This window comes from Calidris pugnax, unplaced genomic scaffold (genome assembly GCF_001431845.1).
Source record: "Calidris pugnax isolate Ruff unplaced genomic scaffold, ASM143184v1 scaffold74, whole genome shotgun sequence".
NCBI lineage: Eukaryota > Metazoa > Chordata > Aves > Charadriiformes > Scolopacidae > Calidris > Calidris pugnax.
This window is the reverse complement of record NW_015090790.1, coordinates 1,536,048-1,553,488: the sequence shown is the minus strand read 5'-3', so window position 1 is coordinate 1,553,488 and position 17,441 is coordinate 1,536,048. Positions and strand designations below refer to the sequence as shown.

At 40.0% G+C, this 17,441-nt stretch overlaps 1 protein-coding gene across 2 annotated transcripts in view; it reads left to right on the top strand.

The window, feature by feature from the left end:
- The window catches only part of KCNH5 (potassium channel, voltage gated eag related subfamily H, member 5), a 160,492-nt gene that overhangs the window by 92,731 nt on the left and 50,320 nt on the right, over nucleotides 1-17,441 (top strand). For both annotated transcript variants that reach the window (XM_014966615.1, XM_014966616.1), the window contains one exon: nucleotides 15,922-16,121. In XM_014966615.1, the coding sequence (XP_014822101.1) occupies nucleotides 15,922-16,121 (200 nt within the window). The remainder of the gene's footprint in view (nucleotides 1-15,921; nucleotides 16,122-17,441) is intronic.

Genomic DNA, 17,441 nt, shown 5'->3' with positions numbered 1-17,441 from the left:
AGGGTTTGCTTTGAATAATGAAGACCAGAGGTTACAAAAATGCCCCACCACAACAAGTCTTCAAAGCAGTGGCTGAAGCTACAAACTTTATAAATTCTAGGTGCCTTTTACCTGCTTTCTGGATGGGGGTGTGGGACAGGAACAATATGGAAACAGCTAGATGAGTTGGCCATTGTCTAGCAGGTTTCTTGTTGAACACAATGGGTATCCAGATGTTGGAAATCCCATGAACAGAAGCTTAGAAAGCAGGGTGGCTACCAGGATCCTCTACCCACCTGAGATCCACCACCACAAATACAGTTGGAGTCAGTAGTTACTCTTCGAAAAGAACCAACGGGGGTTCACCATGGCAGGGTCATTGCCCTCACCTACGTATTTGAGGAAAAGCTCATCATCAGAATCCCTAGGATCTGGGCAACAATCCTTGGCCTGACAGATTTCAGTCCTGCATCTTTCACCTTCTAGAGGTCCCAGGTCACCTTTCTAACTTATCCCTCTTGTTGCACCCTGCCTGTTTCTCTCCCAGATGATCTCATTCATCTCCTGTGCCCAAGTCTGACCATTCTTAACTCTTTCCCACATCCTCCTAGTTCAGTAGCCACGACTGTTTGTAGGTGCCTCTACCTTTTCCCTTCCATATGCTTGCCAAGTCTGTTGGTCTCTGCCAAAAAGCATCATGGAAGGTGACTTGGGAATATTTGGATTAAAAAGAGAAGCAGACAATGATTCTGAGTAGTTCCAGGGTTAGTCCTCATTAGGATCTGAATTTGCCTAACCTTGGTTTTCTGGTTATGCTGTTTCTTTGGACTTGTTCCATGATGTCCAAAGACCCTAACTGATCCATTTTTCACCCAAGGGAAATTCTCCGTTCTGAATGTTTATGCTGAAATACTCTGGCATTGAGGTAAAGCTGCGTGTCCAGGCCAGTTTCGTCTGCAATACTCTGTCCTGTGTTCTGTTTTCAAAAATGTCAATGACTAAGAGCATTTAATACATTTAATTACATAATCCCATTATGAGAAAAAGTAAAATTTTTAATGGAATGCTTCTTCTGAAATCGGTATTTTAAAAGATGTCTTATTTCTTGAAAAATCAAATTATCAAGATTGTATTTTTTTTGTGCAAGTGCTCGCCGCTCTTAAGGGGAGTTTTTGACTTTTGTAAAAGCTGTTGAGTACATTAACATGTAATTGTAAAACAACTGAAGATGCTATAGCCATTTTATACGCCTTATAAAGAAGGGAGAAAATTGTGTTAATGTTTTGTGTTTAGAAAAGGCATACTTTTTAGCGTAAATAATAGGCTTTTATTTCCCAAATAGCCTTCCTTATACATTTACTGCTATTTGTTGGGAAAGTAGCAGCCGTAGGATGTACCTTGAGAAAAGATGCTGAAAACAGGCAGCCGAAAACAACCACAATCAGGTGGTTATTGGGGGTATGGACAGAGAATTCTTGAATTCTTGCATTCTTTCACCTTTCCCTGTCATTCTCTCTTTACTTCTGCTGCTGCTAAAATCAATACTCATCTGCCAAATATGCCTCTGCAGTTGCTGGAGGCAAAGGAATCAGTCTGCAGGTTTGCTGTCAGAACAGTGTTAATTCAGCAGCTCCAATAATGCGGATAATGTGAAACAGTCCGGATTTAGATAGTTGTTGGTTTCTCAAAATAGATGGCAGCTTTTCTGTATTGATTTCAAATGGATTATGAAATGTTATTGTAATGAAGATAAAAGGATTCTCAAACCTTTTTTACCAACAACTGGCGAGTTATTATGTATTGCCGATGAAACCTCCGTCCTTATTCCTCACCTTTTATCCACTTTTCCTTTCCTTTCTTTCTTAACAAGAGACTGTTGAAGAAAAGTTCTGTCAGCTTATCGGGAAGGACTGTTGCAATTGTTGGAGCTTGATTTTTCTGATGCCAGGTTTATGTAACTCACATCTCCAGAACTTCTACTGTCACTTTTCTCTAAATAGAAGGCATTACACCTAATATAGATTCTTTTTATCTTTTTGTCATTTAAATACACTACCCATAAATTCAGAACCTGCTCAGAATTATTTTAGTTGGGAAAATAAAGTGCTGGGTAATGTTCTTTTTTTCTCCCCTTCTTTCTGTCTCTATGAAGGTAACATTTTCTCAAGTAACTTTTTAAAAGGCTTTTATCTTGCAAATTATTTGAAGTGCACGTTACCAGACTAATTAAAAATTCTTACAGGATTACCTTTGCAGTTACTTAGCTTGTGGCTGTGCTGCAGGATTACAGGCGACAATTGTGAAAGCCTCACTGTGTTACTAAATAAGGTAAAATGCTGTTGGGATGTACAGTTGTGTCCAGTTGTGCAGAAATATAGTCGGGATGTTTTTCATGGAAAACATTGTGTATTCTTCCAGAACAGATCCATATTTCCTTGCTACTGATGATTCTCACTTTCCCTGGCTAGCAGAAACTGCAGCAAAGATCTGATATGTCCTGAATCTTCCTTCCAAGTTCCTGCAGCCTCCTCTATCCTGAAAAAGCTGGTGAACAGGTCTTTGTAGAGAGCCCCTAGTTCCCCACCGGCAATATAGTATCAACTCATATTTTAGATCCATGCAGAGGACAAAGTCACTGCTGCTCGGTGGGTGAGGTGTACTGCCCTTGTCGTGATTTTAACAAAAGGGAATTTGAACGGTTCGATTTCTATTTGAAATAAAATAGATGAAACATAGTGAGAAATAGACTTGCTTTTGAAGGACTCTGATATGTATTTTTAGCAGTTGATACTGAGAAATACTATTTTTGTATTCTTCTCTCTGAAGGAAAATGAAAGATATCATGTAGAAGATCAGTCGCGGTGCGTGTGTTCAGTAGCCTTTCCCAGATGTCATCTCAGCCTATCATGAGATCAAAAATACATTTTCTTCCTCCAGTAATTAAGAAAAAGCAAGATGCTATCTGAGCAATTACTTTCAAACTGTTCATAATAATTTGGTACGGGATTGTATCACAGTGGTAACTTGTCCAAATGTCCTCATGAGTTTAAATACAAGTTTAAATACAAAAACTATCAGAGTATTGCAGAAATTCCCTACTAGCAACTAAATTGGCATATTATTAAAGCTGGTTAAAATTTTTTAGGGAGAATTTTATTTCAATAGAAGATCCTCATTTGTCAGAAGGGAAACATTTAACTGATCCTGCCAAAACATCTTTTAAAAACTTATTAACGCTGTGTGTCCTGTTCCTTCCATTATGTCCTGATAAATTCAATATGGGACAAACTGACCAATCAATTTTGTCATTAAGCATTTTTTCCTTGATTTTTTTTATTTATCAGTGTTACCTCGTGGAAGTGCAAAAGAATTTAATTTTCATTCTTACCACCCTATCACCACCTATTAGTGGTGGGGCCATAAGAGAGTGTGCTTTGCCATGTGCACAGCACACTAACTCTGCTCAGTGACATTAATTTCTTTGGTCTTGTCTAATCATGGAGCAATTAATGACTTTATGTCAGGAGATTTGTGAGGTGGGCAAAGACTTCCTTAAATTATCCGTGGGTTCTGTACAGGGCTGAAAAGATCATTTTCCCTGCTCTACTCAGTCCCTCTCAGTATATATTTTTTAAAGTACTTACTGTTTGCTAAATGCTTGTAGAGGATGAACCTGGAAATGGACTGCGGGTTCATTTTCTGTAAATGAGATGGAAGATGGGCAAGCTCTTACTAATTATAATCAGTAAATGGTACCTTTTGAGAATTTTAACTTGTTATTTTGGTTAGAGCACTCAGAAATGTCTTTCACAAATGAAAATAAATACATTAAGTAAATAAATCAGTGCTTGAACTTGGCACAAACCTGCCCAAAATGTTAATAACTAAAAAAAAAGGAATAATTGCCTTAAGCCTCTGAAGTGTGAAATGGAGATAACATAAAGGGCTTCAGTAGTAAATTTGTTCTTATATCTGACTTGTTAGTTAAGATTTTATTAGCTTCTGCCACAATTCTTATCCTAGCTTTGTTGATGAATCATCATCAACAACAATAAAAGCAGGTTTTACTCAGCAAGTTTGTTAGTAGTGTAAAAATGAAAAGAAATTAATATTTTCTTAGCATAAAAAGCTTGGCTGTTCCAAATCTGTATTGGTTCTGCAATTTTAAGTCCATAGTTTTGAAGAGCTGACCAGAGCTCTGGTGGTGAGTGTGAATAGAAATAACTGACATGGCTTTTCACAACTAAAAATACACGATGAGCAATGTCCACGCTGTGTATTTCCGATTGCCTTAAGTATGAACTATGGTCCTCTAAATGGTACCTAGTTCTCCAGGGTAGTGTTGTAAAAGGAGTGGGATTTCTGTCTAAAACCAGTCCGAAATGGACTGTGGCCATCAAGCCCTTAATGGTGCGTGGTATATGTCTAACATGCTTTGGCTTCTTTCCATGTTTCTGGACAAATGTCCTGATTGGAAAGCTCTGGGTCATGAGGCAGGGGAGATTGTGAGGAAATTGGGATTGAAATTTGGGGTGATTTAGGGTCTAAGCAGGAGGGGTTGGGGTTGCCAAAGGTGAGTGAAGACTTCTAGCAAGGACTGCTCTCCTGAGAGGGATCTTGACTTCTTCTGGAGGTCCTTCATGCATTCCTGCGCTTTGCAGGAGGTGCTTGCATGTGCAAATCAGGGCTAGGGCATGCGTCACTTGGTACTCGGCATTTTCCTTTGGAATCTTCCATTCACTAATTTCAGTTGGAAAGGTCCTCTGGGAAGAGTTTGGTTTCAGACCTCACAAGTCACAGATGCCCGTTTGGCTCACCTTTTTCTAACACTCTGGAAAACAAGCTGTAGAATTTCAGTGGAGGTTATTCTGTAGCATAAATCGGATTTTTGTATCAAGTTAACACATAGAAGTCCCTGAAAAGGGTCCGAGACCTTGTTGTGTGCTCAGCGCTTATCAAATGGAGAATCTGCTTCTGGGCATTTCAGGCCAGTGCAAGTAAGGGTTCTTTCCACTTTTAGACCTTCATCACATGTATTTCCATCAGACTTGATGTCTCTGCTGCCCTTTGGTCACTTGAATCTAGTGGCCTCAGCAGCCACTCATTAAATTTGCAAGTACCACCTTCCGTGTTGTTGCTCATGTTGTGGAGGAGGAGGTTTACACGTGGTCACAAAGGTACAAAGACACCTCGAAACTCCCCTTCTTCATGGATGCCTCCAAAACGTACCATTAGAGATGAAGTTGTCTATCACTTTAATCATTGCTGTTTTGTTGATTCCTTGTGCTTTGCTGTCTGGAAACTCGTGGAGGAAGAATGCATGTTTCTTTAAGTGCAGGTGTAGACATAGATACGGTATGAATTGGGGGCAGCGTTTGGGCAGCCACAGATAGCACGTCCTGGGAGCAGCCCATCGTGGTCACCTGGAGGAGTTTGTTTTCATTTGTGATGCTGGTGGCACGTGGAAGGTGATGGCAGGTGCAGAAAGGTGCATTCTCTGCCTTTGTTTTGCTGGGGTTTGAAAAGAAACGTGCAGGGTGGGGGAGCTTCCGAGGTGTCCATGTCCATGTTGTAGCAGCTGAGCTAACGCTCCCGGGCGCTCTGAAGGTGGTGGCCCATGTTCCACGTCTTAGACCAAAGCCAAGTTGTAGAGCTCCATGTGGCACTCAGGTTAGTGAAACCAGGCAGAGCTTCATCTTAAGCAGCCCTGAATCTTTGATATCCCTAGTAACTCCAGAAGGAGCCACAGGGCAGAAGATGACGAGGCTGTTAATTAGGGTTACTTCAGTAAAACAAGTCCCCTGTGATGAGAGCTTGCCGTTTGGCAGCTGGACTCAACGGTGCTTTGCGTGACAAAGACGTGCCACAGCAGTGGGATCTTCACCAGTATCAGCAGAATGAGAAAACTTTATTTATGGGGAAAAAACACCATTTTTATCCCTATTATTCTGATCAAACCTGACTGCAAGGGTTATACCAGTGATCATTTTTTTATGAATGTGTGTGAAGCTGGCAAATTTGTGAAAGCAAGATGTTCTGTATCAATTCTTCAGAAAGGTCCAGGGATGGAGAATATGGAGTCATTTCTTCCAGCGTCATGGCAACCAGCGCTGCCCAGAGGAGGCACCTTATCAATTCGGTTAAATAATTAGGAATAGCGTTGAGCTAAATGAACAGCTTAGAGTGATGTCAGGTGGGAGACAGCTAAGCTGTTAAACAACATAAAAAAATATGATATATCACTTCTGGAGGACTTCAGCTGAGGCTGAGTGGAGACATGGATGGGAGGAAGGAATGGAGGGAATTAACGAGATAGTGGAAAAAAAAAAACTTGCGGTAGAAACTTATTCAGATAACATGGAAAGTATTTAGACAAACCCTTAGTTTTGTTGAACATGTATTTTTATTGAAAATTATATGTTTTTAAGAAAAGAATTAATATACACAAAATATACTTTTTTACTAGTACAACATTTTTACAGGTAATATGTTTTGGTTTTCAAGATAATAGAGAAGTTCTTTCTTGCACATTCTCTTCCTATTCTTTTCAGACTTCTTTACACTAGAAAGAAACTGGAGAAAAATCCTTCCCTTTGTTTTCTGGGGGAAAAAATGAGCAGAAATGTAATTTTATTTTTTAAAAGCTTCACTTGAATGATGGAACAAGTAGAATATAGTAAAGAAATAGGACATTACATTTCTACTTTCGCTTTAAAAGGTCTATAATTACAAATGCAGATTTAAAAACCCTGCAGGTGTTATTTTCTCTTACTTTTTTGCTAAACTTTACCCTGTTTCATTTGGAAAAAAGCGGCTAAATTGTAAAGTGGGGAATAATAATTTCAAAAGACAGTAAATGTAGCAATTTAAAAAATACTTCATTCTGAAAATTTCCAAAGAAAAATAGAACAGGGACAATTGAAGTAAATGACAGGTATGGAACAAAATTAAATAATTTGTCTTTCTTTCTAAAATGTATGTGTAAATGTCCCCTATGATGTGGCTGCGATATTATTATTATTTATTACTATTATTGTTATTATTATTACTACTACTAATTATTCTCCTTTTTTGTTAAAGTTCTCTCTTACTTAGTAACAGTATCTATCCTTCTGTATATGTAGTGTCCAAGTTACAAAGAACTTACTAAGAATAGACATGAGGAAAATTAAAATACTTTCCCAAAGGCCTTTTGCCCTGCGTTTGGGAAACTTCCCATGCAGATTCGCAAAATGAAAGATAAACCTACCTGTTTATTGCCAACCCTAAAACTCACTAACATCAGCTTCTTTCCATTGACCTCAGTGAATTATGGATCACTACCTCTGGGAAAAATGAGTTCAGATTAATATCATTAAGAACCAAGGCAGGTTAGCTTGCAAATTTGGTTCAAAGTGTTTTTATTTAGGTTAGGTAAATGTGTTTTAATATTATGCTTGTTAATATGTACTTGCAGGATTAAACACTTACGTAAAATGAGAAATCTATGAAAGATTGTTTCTTCCAAACCATCAGTAGAGGAGATGAAGAGCCTCTGCTCCATAGATAGTAAATCTGAATGCCTTAAAAGATTAAAGGAAATATTTGCAATTTGATCAAACAAACTATGGGGAATAAAATGAAGTCCACTGGGATTGGGTTTGCAAAACTGAATAAAAAATGTGAAGAAAACAGCTTTGCAAAGTCAACTGCAATTAACAGTTCAGTATAAAATTAATGTACCGTGCTGCAGAGGCTTGGCAACGAGGAGGCTGGAAGGGCAGAAAAGATATGCTAATAAATGGGTTGTTGAATTTCATTTCCATTGGGTTTGAAGACTTTATCCTGCAAGGCCTACAACAGTTTCTTATTCAGAGAGCTAGTCAGTGGTAGGAGCAACTGAACAGGAATGATACCTGCAAGTATTAGTAGCACTAGCTGGTCTAGGTCATTAATGCAGAGAGTCCAAAAAACCTGAAAATACTGTCAAACTCCCCATTCCACGTACAATCCCTATTATATGTATGGTTTCAGATAGTTTAGGGTGGGCTTAGTCACTCTTGGTTAAAATCCAAGAAGGAACAGCTTTGCCTGCATTCCCCCTGCTCTGGGAAAATCTTCAATCCTGCTTATAGTGGAAAGATGATAAAATCTTCACAATTATAGGGACCTAAGACATGATACTAGCGAAAACCTAAAAAATTTAAGAAACAATTCAGTTTTGCCCAGATTTTTTTTTATTCTTTACCTTGTGGTTGTATCTAAGTGCAGTTTTCCTCTGTTATGCTGCAGGTCTTTTTTATCTGCTTAGTCCTGAGATGAGGGTTTTTGGTTTGATACAGCGATCCCACATCAGAAGTGATTGTGAAAAGGACAAATGAAATTCAGTGAAATGCAAATTAATACACGTAGGCAAAAAATAGCTAGCTGTACCTATATAATAATGGTTTCTAAATTAGCAGTTACCGCTCAGGAAAGACATCTGACTGGGTCGTGGTTTCAGCCAAATTTACCAAAAAACCAGGCTGACAGATGCGCGCCACCCCCCCCGCCCCCCGCCCCCAAAAAGCAAAACAGAGGAGGAGATAAGGAGATTTATAAGTTTAGAATGAACTGAACTACTTTAATGAAGAATTAATATTAAAATCAAAAGAAGAAAATAATGAAATAGATACAATATGTAGAAAACCGTATCAAGCTCCCAGGATGACAGTCCCGTCACTGGCAGGCACTGGAGAAGTCCCAGCCTTCTCCATTTCGCTTCTCCATTTCTGACCCTCTAATGGGGCAAATAACAAAATTAGCTGATCTTGGTTGTTATAGCAATGAGTGTAAGCAAGAGCCTCTCTGACATGGAGAGCCTCTCCTTGGCATGGAGCACAAATATTGGGCTTATCACTCTGAGAACGAGCAGTTTTCTCCACAATCCGCCCTTAATTTCAGAAAGTCAGAAGAGGCCTGGCTAAGATGTGAAATTGCTGAACAGAAAAGTTGGTTCTGTTTTACTTCAAACCGGGACAGACTGTTATTGCAGATGGTTCCTTGAAAATCTCAGTGCAATAGTCCGTACCAGTCAAAAAAAAGGCAAATAGGATTTCTAGGCAAGAAATGGTAATTAGCATCCTTGCACCACACTGCCCTCTTCTACAACAAGGTTTTGGAAGGTTAAAAAGGGCGTGTAAAAGGTGATCAAGGAGATCAAATAGATGAGGGGGGCTCTTCACAACCGAGAAGATGCAGTGGAGGAAGGCTTACAAAAATCAAGAGTGGTGCCCAGGAGGTGAGGAGGGGCGATTGCTCGCTTTCTCGGGAGGGGGGCTGAGTGTGGCCGGTGTAAAGCCTGGGGCAACTGTGCTTGCAGAATAGCACACCAAAATACTTTGTCATATAGTGTTTTGGTGCCAAAAATAGAGCTGCCTGGTCGGTGGCTCTGGATGCAGTGGGAAGTTTAGAAAGTCCCTGGGCTCTGAGTTTGTGGAAATCTGAACTGAGTAGCCCAGGGCAGAGATGCCCTGTGCACCCTCTTTCTTGTGTTCTTATCATAAGTATCTGGAAGGAGGAAGAATTTTGGCTTAGATGGCGTGACACTGCGTGTCACTTCTGTTGCTGTACACATCTCTGTGGGTCATACGCATCCCAGGCATCTTCCAGACAGCGTCTGGAGCTTTGCAGCAAGGACACCGTTATCCCGAAGAGAGAGACTTTATTGCAGCATCCAAGAGCAGAGTAAGTGGATTTTAGTTAAACAGGACATTTAAAAATGCTACAAAACAGCCACCAAAAAAGCCAAAGGAAAGTGATAAAATACACTCAATTATTCTCCTCAGATACTCTCCAGACGTCAGTGTAATTTCATTGACTTCAGTTAAATTAGTGTTAATGTAGGAATGGAAATGCAGCAAATCTAATTCCAGCATCTCCTTCCTGGAATAGCAAGCAAGAAAACGGAGAGGTAATCAGATAGACACAAGTGCTCATCAGAAGGAGTTGGACAGACAGTAGGAGAGCTCCAGGAGCTGCTGCCAGGAAATAGACACTTTTCCAGTCTCACATAGTCATGCCCAGTTCAGCAATACATGTGCAGAGGCTGAAATGAAAAGCTAGATTATTTTGTTTGTGTTCTAGTTTGCCAGTGTGTACAATCTTTTGTTGTTCTGTTGAATGCTCTTAAGTCCCATCTACCAGGACAGTATCAATGGCTAGTAATGTTTCCAGCAATGTTTTTATTCTTGGTCTTACCTAGAGTGGGGAATGGTGAAGAGCTGTGGGATTGGTGGAAAGAGGTGGAGGTGGGCCACCCAGAGGAGGTTGCACAGGAACATGTCCAGGCGGGTTTGGAATGCCTCCAGAGAAGGAGACTCCACCACCTCCCTGGGCAGCCTTTTCCAGGGCTCTGCCACCCTCAAAGGAAAGAAGTTCCTCCTCATGCTTAGGTGGAACTTCTTACGTTCAACGTAATGTGCTTGATATAGACTTTTGTAAGCCTTGGAGTGCTGATGCCCAGTTCTACATGTATGTTGTTACTGTCTGGCTCTGTGATCCTCTGATGGAAAATGCAAACATATATTTAGGGTGTTGCCTACCACTTTGCTGTGCCGTTACTCTTCAGCAGAACAGTTTGTGGCACTTGCAAAGGTGAATGTGGAGAGCATCTTCCTAGGACCATAGATGTTCTCTCAAGGGCAATAAAACCTACCCAAATATATGTGGATTCAAATTGATATTGGGTAGGAGATGAAACCCTCTTGCTAAGCACATCTCCACTGGTGAGAAGTGGCTTTAACATGGTCCCACCGATGGGACCGTGTGGTGTGGATGTATTCTGATTAACTGGTAATGCTGAAGGCTAAATTAAGAGGCCAACTTCTTTTCCTTCCCCCTCCTCCTCCTGGAAGGATGCCCTACAGAGTAGCACACGTGATTCCAGAGGGTCTAAAAGTGGGAAACGTGCTCGTTTTTGCAGTTTGGTTTCACTTGGCGATGGACTGTTTTACAAGACGACCGCTGAGGAAGCTTTGAAGAAGCCGTCAGGCTCAGTGACAGCTCAGCATCTGCCACAGCTAAATCAATACCGCCGTGAAGGACGGGTTCCCGGAGTGGGTAATGAAAAGTGGAGTAAAGTTAATTCACCTTGAAAGCCTGAAAATATCAGCATGAAATTCTTTTTTTTTAGGCAAAGCAAAAAAATGTGAGGTGCTGAGGTCCAGCCCTGAGCAGCCGCGCATCTGCCCAAGCGTTGCTTTTAGTGGGAACAGGGAGCAGGCTTAAAATCAAAAGACTGGAGGAAAAGGTGTTTTGCTGTGAATTATTTTAGCTTTCCAAAACCTGGGTGAATTGTTTCAGCTTTTTTTGCGGAACTGTTCTTGTTTTCCTCTTTGTTTTATTCCAAACACTTCAGGGAAGGCAAATTTAATTTGAGATAGACTGTCAGCGTCGCGTAGAAAATGTTGGATACAAAATTTGACTCGGCTCTGTCCCGAGATGCTGAATTTGCAGGACTGAGAATTAGAGGGAAGGTGCTCCTGTAGATGGCTTAGATGGGTAAGAAACGTTCTTGTTCGGTTCGATGAAGCCAGTTTTGTGATCATTTTACAATGCGGAATTATTCTGAAAATAATAGGATGCAAATATCTCCAAATCGGAGGTTTTTAGTGTTAACCGTTAAGTATTTTATTTTGTTCCTAAAAATACCCTATAGTGACATACGAAAATCTATCCTCAAGCTGATTAATTAAAATACAGAAAGAAGGAAGTACCGAATAGAAGCAGCATTGTGTTACCTGTGCCCTCTCTTATTAATATTTTTGGGTAGGTACCGTATAAGCGTGCACTTTTACGCTAACGCACCTCTCAAGGCTCTGCGTCATTTATAGGCTCTCGTGTTTTATAGCTGGACTCATTTGTCTAATTGTCCCAAATCCATTTTTATTAATTGTGCTGAGATAAAATTGAACATTTAATTAAATGAATAAACAAAGTTAGATTGGAAAGAAGCGGGAAGAATGGGAAAATTAGAAGACTAAAGGGTAAATTAGCAGCTGCAGGAAGTCTGAGCCTGTTCATATTGTATGTTCACCTTTAAATTTACATACAGGTCTATCTGTGTGTAGGTACATGTATAAATATACATATTTGTGGGTATCTAAAACACACCAACACATGGATTTATACAGTACAAACTTTTATATTGGCATACACAGAAAAAAAAAGGAACCTAGGAGCAGAGACCTAGAAACATCTTCTGGTACAGTCCAGAACTTTAAAGCTGTGTTTACAGATTTCCTGTTATATTTTAACAAGACAGGCAATTTAGGTGGTGTTCCTCAGTGTGCAAGTGACGTTCTGGCATCCTGCCTCCAGCAACATTGCTATCCTGAGTTCGTCTTAATGTGACAAGAACTTGGTGTCCCACTCAAAAAATTCCCTTAAAAATACTAAAGAAAAAGACAGTCAGGAACATAACAGCAAATGTCTGGAGAAATGCAAGTCATTAAAGAGAAGGTGAATAAATGCTGTTTGACCTAACTAGTAATTTCAAGAAATTGGGTAAATTAATTTCACCTTCAACCTCTGTAACATCATCTCTCGCATTCCTTGTAATCGGAGAGACTAAATTAAAACTATTGAATTGTATATGCACCTTAGAGATTTCTATAGAGATTGTTTAAGTCCTCTCACTGTCAAGAGAGACACAGTGTTTTATTTCCTTCAGAACCTTTTGCAAATGATCTTTGTGGCCAGTTCCTCCTGCCCAAAAGAATTAAAATACAGCAAGAGTGAAATGCCCTCAGTAGCACTCCTTTGCTTTTGTTTTTTAAAGGTGGGGGGCAAGGGTCACATTTTTCACGTCAACATTTGCTCATTAAGTAGGGATGCTCTGAGAAACCTTCACTTGCTTATTACAGGCACTAAGGGTCGTTGATGGAGAGCCTTAAACCTTTAAAGGCTGAGAAAGGCAAGAGCAGTATGAGATGCTCACCGGTATGTCCATGTCCACAGGTGTGCATCTGTGCGTAGGGGATCCAGTGGGCTCCAGAGGCTGGGGCATCTCTTCCAGCTAAGGATCTGATCCAGCTCACCCCTCTGTTCTGTCCCATCCCTGTCCTCTCTGCAGCTGATGCAATTACCCCAGACTTAAGTTGTGCAGAGAAGAGCAAAGGCTTGAGTATTTTTAAGGAAGACTAACTTCATTTCATCAGACTCTTCCTAGCAGAGGACCCTTTCCCTGTAGATGAATGTCACAACAGTTGCAACAGTTGCAATGCAAATTATTTTATTTATATATATGTAGTATTTGCTTATTAGCCCAAACATGTTTTGTTGCATACCAAGACCTGCAAAACAATAAATACTAGCTTTTTTAAATGATCCCCTTTTCTAAGTTTCATGTAGAGAATAGCGATGGGGGAGCTGATTTATAGAGATGGATAGATTTTCCATGCCGAGTTATGAAGAATGTGCTCTCCCCAAAAAACAGTGAACTGGTCCCAACAGCTACCAGTGTTGGTGTAGGGAAGCACCATGAGCAAGGGGAGTCTTTGAGGTGCAGCTTCAAAGCTGTGAAGATCTAAGTAGGTTCCTTTTACTTGTTTGCTAAAAGGGCCCTCCGTGCAGTAACCTGTAAGAAAAGGGGAATATTTAGATGAACTCAACCATGTGTCTTTACCACTCCCAATACGAGGCAAAGGAAGGCTTTGATTTCCAACAAAGGGATAATGCTGGTTTTCTCTGTGCAGACTCTTTGGTGTGTAGGCTTGGGAATTCTGGCTTGGTGAGGTACTGCTTGGTGGAGCTTCCAGCAATTTTGCAGCCTTGATTTAACCTTAATTTCTTGAATTCTATCTTTAATTTCTTGAACAAACATACTCTTTGAAAAGAGTACAACTTTCCAGGACCCTATATTAAGAGACAGAGAACTAGAATTCCTCTTCTGGCTGTATATTTACTATAAATTGTCTCTGCCAAAGAGTAATTTTTTTTTTTTTGCAGAAAATGTAGTATATACCGGTTGCAACTGTCCAAAAGAGTGGAGAAAGCTGGGAAAAAAAAAAAAAAGAAAAAAAAAAAGAAAAAAGTCAGGTGGCACTCATCCATCTAGACATTTTTATAATCCACATACTCTTATATCCTGAGTGACTGTTGATATATATATATCTGAATGGGTACAGAGGTAGAGAAAACCTTTCAGTAGCTAGCAGATATGATAGAATGATGAGTAAAGCAAGGAAAAAACCCTACGCCTAAAGTAAAGAGCTTTATTTCTGGGTATCACATCAACTATTAGTCCACTGTGCTTTCTAAAGCTGAAACATCTTTGCTACATGTCGTGTGACCTTGTTTGATATGACCTTGTATGTTGAGACGAAAAATCGCACGACTTTTATGAAACAATGAACATCGTGTTTCTGATGAACTTCAGCATCTAATGTTTACATGGGGGTAGCAAAAAGCACCGTGAGAAATGGAAGTACAATTTTTCAATTGGACAGGTTTTGGGAAAGCACTGTGTTGCTTTAAAAACGCCACTTCTCATATAGGGTTGATAAGCAACAGTAAAGGAGTATGAAACAAAGTGAGTTTTCTGGAACGAGGTAGAAATTTGTGGTGTAGAGGGAAGACGTTATGCGCTGAAAGATGGAAGGCTTTTCGTTTTTCTTTTCCTTTCACAGCGGATTATTTCTTGCCATTTGTAGGCTGCCGTTGTTTTTCAAAAAAGCGATATGGAAATGCATAGCTGCATTCTGCTATAAACTACCTCGGAGCAAAGATTATTAAAAATGACAGGCACATTTCTGCGTATTCGATAATGTCAAGAGCTGAAGTAAAGTGCTGCACATTGGTGTTATGAGATATCAGAATAATTCTCTTTTCTGCAAAATCTGTAGCGCCTAATGGAAGCATGTCATTTTAGGCTTGCTTGCAAGGGTAATTACCTTGTGACTCAACACAGCACCTTAAACTTGATTGACTTCAAGAGCGTCTTTAAATCCACCACTATTCAAGACAGCACTAGCCAAGGTGTGCATTTAAGTGTTTGCTTAAACGCTTTACTGAATTTAGGCTTCAAGAATTAACTGCTCTCCGTTAAATACTGTTCACTCCATTACACTTGTAGTAGTATACTGAGGTTGATGCCTTTTTAATTGGAAAGGCCTGGTTAAATTCAATATGGCATGTCATTGTTTGGTGTTGCACAACTCAACTGGCTGAGCTTGACAGTAACATTGGTGTGTTTGGAAAAGAGAGAATCAAACCAGAGGAGAAGGTAACTCCCGGAATGAGTTTGAGGTCGTGCTTCCTACTCTCCTGTGTCCTCCTCCTGCTCTAGTGATATGTCCTCAGCAATGAGGTAAACTTGGGACTTTCCAGTTTTTCTCTCTTTGGAATCATTAGTGGGTGGCATCTAGAGTTGACATGAGATATCTGAGTCATCTGCTGTGAAAATGGCACTCTGAATCTTTCTTGTGCACGCCTCAGCCATTGACACAGGACCCCATTTGTATAGGTATCTCCTTGCCAGGCTTTCTAGGTCCCTTTCTTCTTCATTTCATCTCTTCTTTGGGACTGAGGCCATTCTCTACTTGTAGCATGTGCTAGCTGAGCCTGTCTTACAGGAGATCCACGTGATTCCTTGCATAGCGTCTTCAAAGGTAGGCTGAAAATTTGAAAATTAGTTTGGATTAGTATAAGGTTAAAATGCACCACTCCCTGTGTTGACATTGTCTGTATGACTGATTTTGTAAATTAATGCAGACTGAGGGGCTGTATGGTTAAATTCAGTAAATAACTCTGTGCCTGTGTGTGTGTGAGAGTGTGTGCATGAATAGAAATGTTTGATTTACACCTACACATTTGCAGTGTTTTGTAACCGTACATAAAATTCTTTTAAGTTACCCTTGAATTATGAGTAGCAGTTACTGGAGCCTGCATACTTATTTTTAATTGTCTTTGGGTTTTTTTCAGCTCTTCTTTATGCAACTATTTTTGGAAATGTCACCACCATTTTCCAGCAAATGTATGCCAACACCAACCGATACCATGAGATGCTGAACAATGTGAGGGATTTCCTAAAATTATATCAAGTCCCAAAAGGCCTTAGTGAAAGAGTCATGGATTATATTGTCTCAACCTGGTCCATGTCTAAAGGAATTGACACAGAGAAGGTATGAATACGTGAGGTAACAATTCAGATAGCAAGATTTTGTGTTCATTGTCTACTTTCTTAGGAACAGGTCTGTGTAACAGCATATAACTCACTAACAACTTCTTAACTGCATGCTACTCCGTTATTATGTTTGAGTTTAGATCAAAACATGGATGTTTTAAAAAAGGACTGTTTTGCTGCTTTGGAAATATGCCTTTATTTTTCATTATGGTAAACGTTTTCTGCTTTCCAGTCTTACTTTGCCTAAATACTAAATAATTTTCATGTACTTAACTACTGAAATCAACGGGAAATTGGTCTTAAAATTAGTCCGAGAACGTAATTTGGTGTCTCACCTGCATCAATATTGTTCTGAAAAGTATTGGCATCTGTGAGTTGCAATGAAATGAGTTTGATTGGCTTGGACCTTTCGCTGATGCCCAGGACATCGACATATCCAGAGTATGGGATTTAATGGCTGCGGAGACTCATCTCCTTGAGATAAAATCTCTTGGCAAGAGCTTAAGGCCTTTGGTAGGGAGATACAGAAAATGTGGCACTGCTGGCAGCCATGCAGGGTAGAAGTCCTACAGGACTTTAGGCCTCAGAAAGGACTGGTCATTTAGGTTTCTTGAAAAGCTGATTAAAGGAGAACGTTGTCTTCGGAGAGTGATTCATCGTGTGCCAGGAGAGACCAAGTGAATTGTCCTCAGGCCCTCTCTTTCTCCATGGTATCTGCAGTGAGTCCATCTAGCCTTGGATATTTTAGAGAGCTGAAGTTAGATGGAAGGGTTTCCACCTGTAATACCTTGAACGTAGGCAAGATACAACATTTTTAGGTCTAGATATTTGGACAGTGGAGATCAACGATGCACCTGTGGCTTCTGTGGACCTGGTAGACATCAGCTGAAATTAGGCATTCAAGCTCCAGTTTCCATGAAGATTTCCCTCCTAAGAACTTAAAAGGCGAGTGTCCGAGGGAGGGTAAGGAAGTGTCATGGCAGATTAATGTCTTAAAATGTCTAGTGCTTGCAGAGCTTTAAGTTCTTGCTTCAGATGAATCTATTGTGTAATATGGGATGGTGGTGCAGCTTGTTCAGATGTGCCAAGAAGAAGTCGCTACACTGAAAAATTTAGTCTTACATCACGTTGATGCAACAGCAGTTATCTTATTAATCATCTGCTGTGAAATTGAGTTTACCATCACGAAAACAACTATTTTAAGTAACAAGGATTTTGATTTCTTTGATTCTTGTGCTTCAGTATGTCACATTCTTTAATATGTTCACTTCTTATACACTAATACCCTAACTTCCCAATGCTGATCATACAGTGTTAA